General features: G+C 42.2%; 1 protein-coding gene across 1 annotated transcript in view; it reads right to left on the bottom strand.

Moving 5' to 3' along the window:
* Positions 1-12199, bottom strand: part of CAMK1D (calcium/calmodulin dependent protein kinase ID) — a 224111-nt gene that overhangs the window by 48157 nt on the left and 163755 nt on the right. The window contains exon 4 of the mRNA XM_068912338.1: positions 3616-3754. Within this exon, the coding sequence (XP_068768439.1) occupies positions 3616-3754 (139 nt within the window). The remainder of the gene's footprint in view (positions 1-3615; positions 3755-12199) is intronic.

Here is a 12199-nt window from a genome sequence, read left to right as displayed (position 1 = left end):
CATGGCCAGCCCGAGACCTAAGGGGAGCAAAACACAGCCATTGCCAATGGGTGGGCTGGGGCCTGGATTTTGGTGCTTGCAGAGGCCGGGGGTTTTAGTGGGGGAGGCAACACGTTGGAGAGGCACATTTTACGTGCGAGCTCTGAGGTCCCAAGGCCACCACTTGTAATGCACCACAGAGGCCCTCATGACAACCTTCTTCGCTGGGGTGAAGAAGCAACAAGGGAGTGAGCTCCTCTCCACGCTACTGGGAGGTTCCCTTTCCACCTGGAGTTGTAGCTAAAATACTTTATAGAGTTGTACCTTACTTAGGTGCCTTCTCATGACACCTCCTGAGTCCAGTGCTTTAACTGGTCTTTATAGTGCTGACACTGTTTCAGGCACCACATGAACCAGTTTTATGCCACTGACTCCCTTTGGTGGAGTTGCTCCTGATTTTCACTCATGTATATCAGACCACATATACATTATGCCTCATGATTTACAACTAGGTCCTACATCTCACTTGATTGCTTCATGCCAATTTTCGCCCCGAATGATGCCATCCCGTTTCACACCCTCCCATTATGCCCTGGTTAAGATCATTCTTAGCTCTGCCTACTAGCACTACTTTGGATTAATTACAACAGAAATGAACTTCCACTAACACTCCAACTAAATTTCCCACCCCTTCCCACACTCCTTACTGGGTCTTCCAAGCTCATGCCATCCCCTGAGCCTTGCACGGCAGATTTCTCTCTTCTCTGCCTTCCTGCTGTCTACAACTGATTGAAATTTCACCAGTTTCAGAACGCTGGCAGCATTTCAAGATTACAGCGCTAAAGAGAAACGCCTCGCGCTGCACTACCTCTGGTATTGATCCACTTTAGTAGAGTCAGTATTAAGGGAAAGACAAGTTTTCCTAATGATTTCTACTGACTCATCTCAGGTCGCCCATTTACTCATGTTCAGTCATGCCAAGAAACTCAAGTGTAAACTAGACTGCAATAAGAACAATGCCATGTTTTATCAAGTGATCTGGTTAATGCAAAAGCATTAACAAGATGGCTCTGTATCAAGCAGAGCTGCTGAAGCCACTCAGTAATTTTGTAAATACTGGACTTCACTGGACTTTATCTGCTGCTGTCTGTCGCTGTCTTCTGCGGTGTTACTCAGATTAGAGCTCTGGAGTAGGGACCTGCTTTTCCTAACCACAGCAAGTATTAATGTGGTGTCTGAAGAATACATAATTATAACCATTAATTGTTATAGATATTTCAAAGGTTGTATTCTTATAGATTGGATTCATTTTGGGGAGTCACAGTTCAAATCTTGCTCTTACCTTGATGTTTTGAGATCATAAAAGAGCTTTATCATATCCCTATTTTTGCCATCGTGGTATGTTTGTGCTAACAGAAACCCACAGCAGGAGAGTCTCAAATTCCATATTTTACGAGTCATTTTAACAGCAGATATCATACTGACACACACTTTCAGACAAAAAGACAGAGAAGAAGAGCTAGTCTGTCCTCCAGATCGCTGGTGGAGAAGGGGGCTTGTTTGACCTAAATTAAGCATGTCCTTAAATAAACTCTTAAAGTATTTGGCAGATTAATCCACTTCCCAAGCACCAGATTTCAGATTTTATTGTGGGAAATTTTTAATAAGATTAAACACTTTTAAAATAAGAGCTACAGCATTCCTTTAAATCATAAACATAGTTCAGATAACGTAGTGCCTGAACTAACAGGGCTTGGAGCGCCTTCTTAAATCTACTTTAGCGGAAAAGAAGTCTAAATTTATTTCCTACAAATTGAATATGGGAGAAAGCTGGTCAAGTTAAAATACTAGACAGCTCCTTCCATATGGAAATGGTATGGAATTCTAAGAAATAAGACAATGTTTTAATATAAGGCAGAATAAGAGCGTTAAAGGAATGGGAAATGCAGGTTGCATGGGAAGATTACAGGAGATAGAAGACTAATCAGTGTCTCCTTACAAAAAAACCCATGATTTGAGAATTTTAGAGCTAAACTTTGAAATGCTGAGAGGAAAAACCAATCTACAGACATCAGCGTATCTTGCCCTTTAGAGGATTCAAAGTTTTGCCCTAAAAATGTGCCTAACCCATATTTTTTTGGATTTTGTACACTTTTTTTGTATTTCTGCTTTCTACTAGTCTACTCAGGCTTCTTTCCTAGCAAAGATCACCCAATTGCAGCTACTGGTAGAGGGGTCCAGGACTGAGGCAAGTTGCTTACAGCAGTCAGGAAAAGGGAAAAAGGGCACAATCCCATGGGAACCATCCCCCTACAGCAAAACAATTCATATTTGGACTCTTTAAAAAACAGCAGAAGGAAATGACTGTACTGGGGCTTTAGCGAAACGAAGCTGTGTCTGCCTGCCACAAAGCGTCGCGAATGGGCACTGCTCCATCTTTAAAAATTGTAGAGCTGATGGTTACACTTGCAAGGGGCTCTGTTTTGGCTCACATTTTGGAACAACCCTGCTGTTTATTGCTTTACTCCAACAAGGATTTTTTATCAGCACTAATTTTGGAGGAGATAAAAAGAAAATAAATAATATCTCTCATCACTCCAATTTTTCATCGATGTTAAGACAAAACAGTGAGGTCGCATTCCAGTCACCACAACCATTGCTAAAAGAATTTGCCAAAAAATGCAAACATGCAGTTTAATACTAGACTGTATTAAAAATTCAAATAATTACAAATGCATTTTATACAAAGTTACATTTAATAAGTAAAAAAGAAAATTTATTTGTGGCTGGTGACTCTGACAATAAATTGTTACTTGAGGACAATTCAAGGCAACTCTTGTTTGGAGCATCCCCCCAGATCGAAAGCAGAAGTGTCACTTTATCCACCGAATTCTCAGTTTCTATCACTAACTTTTGGTAGGATTAATGAGTTCAGGAACTGAACTTGCACTTTTCTTCTGACATTTTTACTTTTTTCTAATGCTTTCTGCTAATTTATTATTTAAGATACCTAAAGATGGGGAGGTCTAGCTGTGTACATTATGAAATCCAGGCCCGTCTGCTTATCTTAATGACAGTTTAAGATACAAGGAGGAAACAATGTGGGAATAATGCTTTGGGGTTTTTTTTCCCAGAAAAACTGGGAACTGTTATCTAAAAATCACAGTGGCACACAACATCCCTTAAAAGAATCCTTGCTGTAGAAAGTGTCTCCAAAAACACTGGTCCAAATGGCAAAATAGGAAATGATTCAACTTTCCCACATAATTTATTATGATTAAGTAATTATTTTTAAGTAAAAGTAAACATAGCACTGCAAATCTGTAAGACACTTTACAGCAATAAACACATATCCCAGTTGAGAAAAGTTGCTTGTCTTAATGTAATGTTTCATGTCTTAACGTAGGACCTTTTTCCTTGCATCATACTTGCAAAATTTCCCCTTGACTGTAACAGCATTGCTTGCAAAAGTCCTCAGTAAAATAAATTACGAAGGAAGGTGCCTTCAAAACATCCTTCTTGTGATAACTCCTTGCTGAAACAGCTAGTCCTAAGGAAGGCTGGACTTACAGGAGTGAGACTCCCGTAAGTAGGCACTCACACCACACGGAAAAGCAAGTGAAGCAGTGGTTGTACCTTGAGATCCCTGTGCACAATGCCCATCCTGTGCAGGTAGTACACAGCGTCCAGGACCTGGCGTATCAGAGTGCTCGCGTCCTTCTCAGTGTAGAACCCCTTCTCAACTATGCGGTCAAAAAGCTCTCCCCCGGACACCCTGGAAAACACGACAGGATACAGAAGTGTAAAAATTTGCTTTATAACTCTCTGCAGGATGGCTACAGACATTTACTAGTCCCACACAGTCCAAGCACACATCCACCGAGAGCTCCAGGGGCTCTCCAGCTGCCTCAACAGGCATTCGGACTTGGGTTTTCTCATAGTCACAGGGCTGGTCAGAATTGGGTGGGGGAGAAAGGCTGCATCTACCTCAGAGACCAGAACAGTAGCAAGAACGGAAGTAAAGAAGTAAGAAAACAAAACCAGACATGTTCATGCTGTAATGGGGAAAAAAAAAATCTATCCCATATCAGACAGTGGTCAAAGACTCACTAGAAACAGCAGAAATCAGAGCTCTCTACACCAGTAGGAGCCAGGGGGAGCCAATACTGCTTTCAGTGCTCTCCAGCCCTACCTACTTGTACAAGCAAATTAGGTCTGTCATTGCCCACTGGTGGCTGGCCCACTGGGATTTACAAGGTCTCCTGCAACTGTCAGCACCTTGCAGTTTGGTTTTGCTCAGCTGACCAAGGCTTGGGTTTTGTCCTGAAGGAATGGTCCCCTTCCCCTTTCCCTATCTGTGAGTGAAATGCAGACAGTAATTGCTTCTAGTATCTACAGAGCATCAGTTCTTTGAAGGACTTGGCATCTCATGTTGGGAAGGGAAGTTTTAAATATGCCCGGGGGTCTCCCACTTTACCCAGGCATATACGTTCATTTGCTAACAGCCACAAACTCTTTTGTCATATGAGTCTTACTTGAGCATGGGCTCTGACTGGCGCTGAGAGAAGACAGTTATTAATGAGGGAGCACAGATTATGAGCTCAGTTAATCACTAGATGACACAGATGGGGAAAGGATTCCACAACTCATAGAGGAAAATAAAACTTGACATCCCATTTGATGTCTGCTATATTATGCTTTTCCTCCGCCCTGCTAGAAGTAACATGTTCTGAACCCAATCTTAAATAAAGAATGGACACATTAAAAATCCCTAGAGGGCTATCTGGGAAAATAAAAGAGGAAAGAAATTTCTGAGTAACTGAAATAATAAAACTGTCAGCAAAAAAACTGCCCTACTAGGGTAAGATTTCCATTTTAACAAGCAAAATCTATTAAAAAATACAATAAATGCGATATGTTTTTTCAGCAAGTTCCACCACTTAGCATATCATAAATAGCAGAGTAAAACCTTCTTTAAAAACAAACCTAATAAAAGTAAAATAATAAATGATTACAGTCATTAAATACGTATGCACTTGGAGCTTGCCATTATATGAACACTAAGTAATTCAGCTGCAGTCACTGCAAGCAATAATCGGCTTGAATAATGCCATGAAGTCACTTCCTAGAAAAGTTTGGAGCCTGCATGGAAGAGAAGGCTGCCACTAAAAATTAACACATTCAACTTAGAAACTGCAAAGAAATCTGGGAAGAAAAAGACTAAACTGCATAATGCACCCATTAACTGCTAGGCAAACAAACTGAATGGTCTGCTAAAATACTGGCGATAAACTGAAAATATGCAGTAAAGGTGAAGTTCACCCAGGGCCCAATCCAAACGTCACAGTAGTTGAATGTAAAACATACCACTGTTTCCAGTGGGACCTCATTAAACCTTCTGTGAGGTTCAGTTGGGTGACCCAAGCTTACTTCAGCTCTGAGCAAAGCTCAAGACCCCTGGCCGTAACCAGGGGCCCCCGGCTCGACGCCCGCTGCTGGCAGCACCCAGCCAGACTCGCCCATGTAGTTGAGCCGGTGGGCTGAGGGAAAGTTCCTCGCGCCCTAGCAAAGCAGAGAGCCTGGGACTCTGCTCTAACAGGAAGAAGCCAGGCATCATCATACTGAAACCTGCTCTAAGATGATACTTGTAAAGCTGTGCAGAAAACCTAGACACATAGACATATATTATTTTGCATTATATATACACGGCGACAGTGCAGACAGGGCAGGGAAGGACAACAGTAAGTGTTGCTGCAATTCCCTCTTACACCCACGCTCGCTAAAACATCCAGCGCTGCTCCATGGGCCTCACCACAGAAGAGCAGAGAATCTGTCTTGCCGCTTGCAGAAGGTAGATACAGTTATATTGAATCTGGCTCGTATTAGCTCACTGCCTTTTCCTATTTCCCCTGCGGCCCTTTTGTTTCCCGTGGATTGATTGCACTGAAAATTGAGCCCACGCAATAATTAGCATGACTGAGTACAGCACATTTCCCCATGAAATCTTGGTGCGTGCTGTTCTGCAATTTCACATAGTTCCTCTGGTTATATTCAAGAGACGCTTTAGTAGATACTGATTTACATCATACACATTCCTATACAAGGACTCTCTCCTTCCACATTCCCAGAGAGTGTACCTCCATACACATTTTTTCATTACAATGACAAACTCTCCTTCCCTCCCAACTCCCTCCCTTTCCCCCTACACCTCAGTCCTTAATCACAAGCTTTTCCTAGCCAAATCTATTTCTGTGGATCTACCCTACCCAGGCTCAATCTGTTTACAATTTTCTTTCAGCATATGTAATATATTTTCAACCTTTTGCATGATGCATTGCAAACCAGCTGCTTAATCCGTGGACTCAGGAGGAGCGGCCACCAGCTTGCAGCCGCTTGCTGATTCAGAGTGCCAGAGATGCAAAGAGTTGAGGGACCTAATTTACTGTGTACATTATTATGTATATGTTATGGTACATGGGATTTACATTAAATGTTTGCACTAGCTCACCTAGAAGGTCCCACTTCTGCAGGTAAGTTTCACAGCTGGGGTTCAGCTCCCGAGAATGTTCTGCAACATGGCATCTGAGTGTTGTCTACTTTAGTAGTGATCTGAGCCAGGACAGTAGCGCAGAGTAGCTTGTGTCCACCTGGCTCTTCCCTTCCAAAATAATCGACTCAACCATACCATCATTAAGAATGCTCTCCCAGTACAGTGCGCAAGGACCGTGCTGGCTCGCATGGGGCAGCGCCATACCACGGGCAAGCTACCACCACACACAGCTGTGGGAGAGTATTTGAGCTCTTGATTCATGGCAGAGATGTTGCCTGTTTGTCTACAGCTGGTCTCGACTGGGGCATGGTAGCCAGAAGAGTCAGCTCAGCGCACGGGGAGGGAGGAAGGTGAGCGCTGCAACTCAGGGAACTCCCTTTTTCACTTAAAAGGAAACACAAATCCCAGTCGGGCTGATTGAGGTGGAGCCATTACAGGACGGTTACAGCCTCTTTGCAGTCCGTAGACAGGCTCTATTCAAGGGTTAGTGTCAGGGCTTGTCACTACAGGATTTCTAAATTCTTGTAATTCCTAATTGACAGATGTAAGCTAGGGACAGATGAGGCGATATTTCAGCTTGAGTATTAGACCTTCACTTTAGGTTAACTATCAAGTTCACTAGGAAAAATCCAAACTGACCAACAAAAAGAAAAACAGCTCCTGTTAGAGGTAAGGAAAAATGAAGTGGAATGAGCTTTTTTCTCAAGCAGTACATTCCTTCCCTTTCTCTCTCTTGTTGGTACCATCTGAGTATACAGATAAATCCTCTCATTCGTTCCCCCATTCATCCCCCATTGCTATTAAGGGTAGGAACCTTTCCATATGGAGCAAAAAAGAGCTTTTTTTAGGGGCTTGAAAAATAACATGCTTTGACATACTATTTTGGACTTCTTTGCCTTTTCCAACATGTTGATTTATCCCTCTCTGTCTCTTTTGGAATGCAGGCCAGGACTGCTCTGGATTCTTTACCACTTAACGGTTTAATTGCTTTTTATCAAAAGTCTTGCTGATGAACTCATCAGTGGTGGATTTATGCAGAACTATTCAGTTTGCGAGCAGTCCCCTGCACAACCATAGGGAACTGCCCACGCTGAGAAGTTCGCCTGATGCTTGACTGCAGTTTCAAGCCATGACCCAACAGAGGGACAAGTCATCAAAGCTCCCTCAGGCTATGTTGAAAGAAGCTGTGCAGAAAGGTGGAGATGTCCCCAGGCTCTTGTCAGCAGGTTGCAGATAAGGGATGCCTAATGGAAAGTGGGCTAATTTCAGAAATCTGGGGCAGGTGGGATTCCAGGTCAATATGGAAAATAGGTAGAATATGAGTTTTACTCAACAGCTGTGAGCAGCTTACTGATTAGAAGTGAAATATTTGCAGTTTCCTCCCACGTCCCATTGCCGTGGGCCTTTTAGAAGGCTTTTAGCTCTGCCAATGACAAGAGCAACGCAGGCATTAGCTATTTGCAGTCAGAGTCCACTATGATTTCAGAGGCTGGTCAAGTAAACGAGCTGTGGAAACACCCTTCCTACTGGTAGCCAAGCCTCTGCCAATGGTTTGCTGACACACTTGTGGTGTGTAGAGATGCACATGGTTTTCAACTAGCATCAAGGCGGAAGCTCTAGAGCAGAGACTGTTGTCCAGCTGGGAGCAACGTCATGATGAATACAGCGGCCCAACCTTGCTGGAAGCAATGAGGTGATGTTACCCAAGAGGAACCCAAAACCCAGGATAAGGGCAGCCCTAGTAAACTAACTAAACAAACAGCACAAGGATGGAGGTTCCCCCAGTGCTGAAGGAGCTCGGCTAATGGAGCCACCCCTAAAAGATGTGCCCTTTCTCTACGTTCCTTTTCATTATAATGTGAAACACTGGATCTTGTAAGTTGATGAGAAGCAAACACACTAATTTCAATGGTCGCAGGGTCAAGTCCACGTATCTTAACTAGGACAAACTGACCTACTGAAAGGGTCTGATAAATCAGCCAAAGCACGTACCACAGCCCCTGGGGCACGAAGCTGGAAGTGTGAGGTGAGATAAGAATGACTGAAGGGACTGTTCTGGGGAAGTTCAGGCTTTGGATAGTCGTTTTCTCTAATGAAGGAATTCTTATTAATACAAATATTTCCATTTTTAAAATTTATTTTGTTTTTAATGGAGGGGGCTTCTGTTTGGCTTTAAACTTCCTCTGCATTGTGAAAGCGCATGGGAACCAGAAAATGAACCTGACTAGTTCATGATTCGAAAGGAAAGAGAAATTGGCTACCCTCGTTTCATTGTTCAAACTACCTAACACATTAAAAGAAAATGAGTAAACAGATTAATAGATTTTAGACCCAGAAAGGAACAATATGATCGTTCAGCCTGACCTCCTCCAAATATAAGTAGGTGATTAAAATTCTCCTTCTGCCAATAATGTAAGACGCTAATCGGGCAGGGCCATATATTACTATAAAAATAATGTATGTCCTACAGAGACCTGCCTTATTCAGTATACATCTCAGAAAATTGCACTGGCTTTCTCATTTCCAGCACATCATAAAATATTCTGCTTGAACGAGGCCTGGACTTTCCTTGTTATGGTAGTCTTAAATCACTAACCTTAAAATCTGATGGCATCATAAATATGCGCTCCTAGGCCACCAAAGGAAGGGTGCAGGACTACTTTGAGCTCATTTTTCTAAAATACAGGTGTGCGTACGCGGTAGAAAGGCAGAGGTGTTAGCACCTTCTCCTTTGATAGGGCTGTTCACAGCAACACGTGCTCTGTGATTTATTCCGGGGGCTGATGGTCCCTTGGCCCGTCACCACTACTGTGACGGTGGCTGTACCAGAGACCCTGCCTGTAGCAACACTTACCAGTAAATTTTCCCTGCACTTATCCATGTAAGACCCAGTGCCTCGTCATTCCCTGTGGTGCCATCAGCAATCATTTAGAAACAACGGTGGGGGGCAGTGGTAGAGGGCTGCCCCCACCTTGAGGGGAATTTTTTTGGAAAACTTGGGGCAAAAATGACTTGGTCATCTCTCAGAACCAAACTGAGCAAAATAAAACAGTTTTTGCCCTGCATGAAAAGGTTTCTATGCTATTTGCCGAGCAGCTGTATTGAGGTTGGGCTTTGGAGAACAGACTTATGTTTCCACTGGGACAGGATCGTAGGTTCACACTTGCTCTGTCGGGATGTGACGCAGTTTGGCAGTTAAAAACTTTGGAGACAATATTTTCCTTCACAGAATCCCTACTGCAGAGGTCTTTTGAGGTCTATGATTTTTTGAGGCCTATGCTATCTTGTCTTATTTAAAATTTTGTTCAATATTCAAATATTCAGAATTGTATTCCAAATTTCCCCTGATTCCATCAGCAGGAGAAAGTGTGCCAGCACCATTAGCAACCAAATGACACAGGATTTCAGTTCCTACATCTCCTGCGACTAAACCTTACTGACTGGCAGCTTCTGACAGTCCTTCAGACACCAGCAGGCCACTCATCTACATCTGCTCTGGTCCCGCGCTCGCTGTGGTGCCCAGAGGAGACCTGGGACCTACCAGCTATAATAAAACTCCTAGCCGGGCTGCTATCGTTCTTTAGGTAGTAAAGCAACCTGCACTGATAAACCTCCACTGCAATGCGGTCCTGTAGCAAACCTCCGCATCTCTAGCTCACGCCGTGTTTCGCATGAAACGAAAAGCCAAACCGAAGCTCAACAATGGTGGCTTTAACCCGTGCCCTACGCATCAGTCAGCAGCCTGCTGTCATCAGTCTACCGCATGTGAATCCATACATCACAGTGGACTCATCATGGGTTTCACTGTGAAAAAAGCTTTGTTTTTTTAATTTCATTGAAGTATGCTCAAGATGCATTAAATTATTCAAAAATTTAGTTTTAAGAAGCAATTGCTCTGTTTTATTCATTTTATAAGGTGGAATGCCAGTAAATCAACTCGAGCACAATCACTCTAACTGCATAAATACATACAGGTACATATATTTGTGCGACTGTCATCTCAATCTTTTTCACTTTGCTTCTGCAAAACAGAAGAGTAGCGCTCTGTAGACAAACCACCATACGAAATATGTTTTCCAGCGTCTCAGGGCTGGAACAATGTATTTCCTAACTGCTGTCATATTCTTCAAGCTCTCCATAAAATAAATGGAGAGTTAAAATCTGGAGGAGATTCCTCACCTGACAGCAATTTAAAAGTAGGTCAGATTTCAGCAGGAATAGGTTGGGTTCTGTTTTCCTTTTGACTTGTTTTCCAATGGAAAGCAACCTCAATGTCCTGCCAACATTAACTAGGAAGAACAGAACTAAAAATAATGGAAACTGATGTAACTGAAAAGGGATGCCGTAAATTACACAATGTATGGTAAACAATTATGAAATATAAAATGAAGACAGTAATAAGAATTGTCCTGATATCAAAAAGAAACAAAGAAAAATATAGTAATAGGTCACCCTCAGCTGGAGCTTAAACAACCCAGCTTTTACTTGAATAACAACAACAGAAATTTGATTTTGCATGTTAATTCCTTTTTCTGAGTTTGATTTCTACATGTTTTCTCACGAGTAAGTTTGCAGGCAGAAGTCTTTGTGAAGCCAGCCAATGCTAAGACAATATTAAGTGACACCCACCTCAGTGCAGGAAGAGCTCTGAAGCCCTTGTATCACTTGTATCTCACATAATTTTCTTTTTTTTCCCTAGTGTTTCTATAGGATGCACAATGCCTGCAGACTTTGTGTTGTTCCTCTCTTCTAGACTAAACCAACAGGGGAAATTTTATTTTGAATTAAAGAAATAAATGGTGTTAATTGGTCAAGATATGTTGTTACAAAAAATAAGTTGTTCAAGCAGTGGGTATAAATAATACACAGGAAACTACATATCAAAACCAAACTGACAAGCATAACTCTAAATGATAAAGGTATCTTGTTTAATCAAGCTGCTACATCAATCTATATATAAAAAGCTTCACTAAATGTGTTCTGCAACTTTTGAAAAAGAAGTATGAAGAAACTGGCACAGAAAATTGATAAAAAACTCACAACATTTTAGTTCCTTATAATGAAGCATTTCTTAAGAAATCTGCAAGTAACTAAAATAATACTAAGAAAACTCTACGCTACTGCACATGCACAATTTTGGGAGGTATCATATCTATTACAATCAGGACAGAAATTTTGGAGAAAATTTGGTTCCCCAAAATACTCTGTAGCCACAAGACAGCAAGAAGAAGGTTTGGAAGAAAACTGAGTGCCAAGGAGGACAGCATTTGCTGCTGTAAAAACCCATGGTACACTAACACCTTCAATGTTTTGACAAAGTTCATCTCACCCACTCTCACAGCTCTACAGTACAAGCACCTCTGTGTGAGCTATCGACCTTGGCTCCTTCAGCCAACACAAGGCAGGAGGCCTTGCTAGGGTGCGATGCTGCTGAGTGAACAGTTCAGGATGTGAGGAACAGAAAAGTTCACCTGTGTGTTTTTTTTTTTTTTTTGACAGATCCCACCTATATGACCTTTACAGAAAAAAAGTCCTGAAGATGCTTTGGTCACCCCATCACGAAAAAGTGTAGTCAAGTCTGGGAAAGTGCAAGGAAGAAAAAAAAGCTGGAGCAGAGAGCATCTCCATGGAAAGAGAGATTAAATTTACAAAGTCTCGTCATGGATGGGA

This window comes from Struthio camelus, chromosome 1 (assembly GCF_040807025.1).
Source record: "Struthio camelus isolate bStrCam1 chromosome 1, bStrCam1.hap1, whole genome shotgun sequence".
In the NCBI taxonomy this organism is placed as follows: domain Eukaryota; kingdom Metazoa; phylum Chordata; class Aves; order Struthioniformes; family Struthionidae; genus Struthio; species Struthio camelus.
This window is presented reverse-complemented; position numbering and strand designations above follow the sequence as displayed.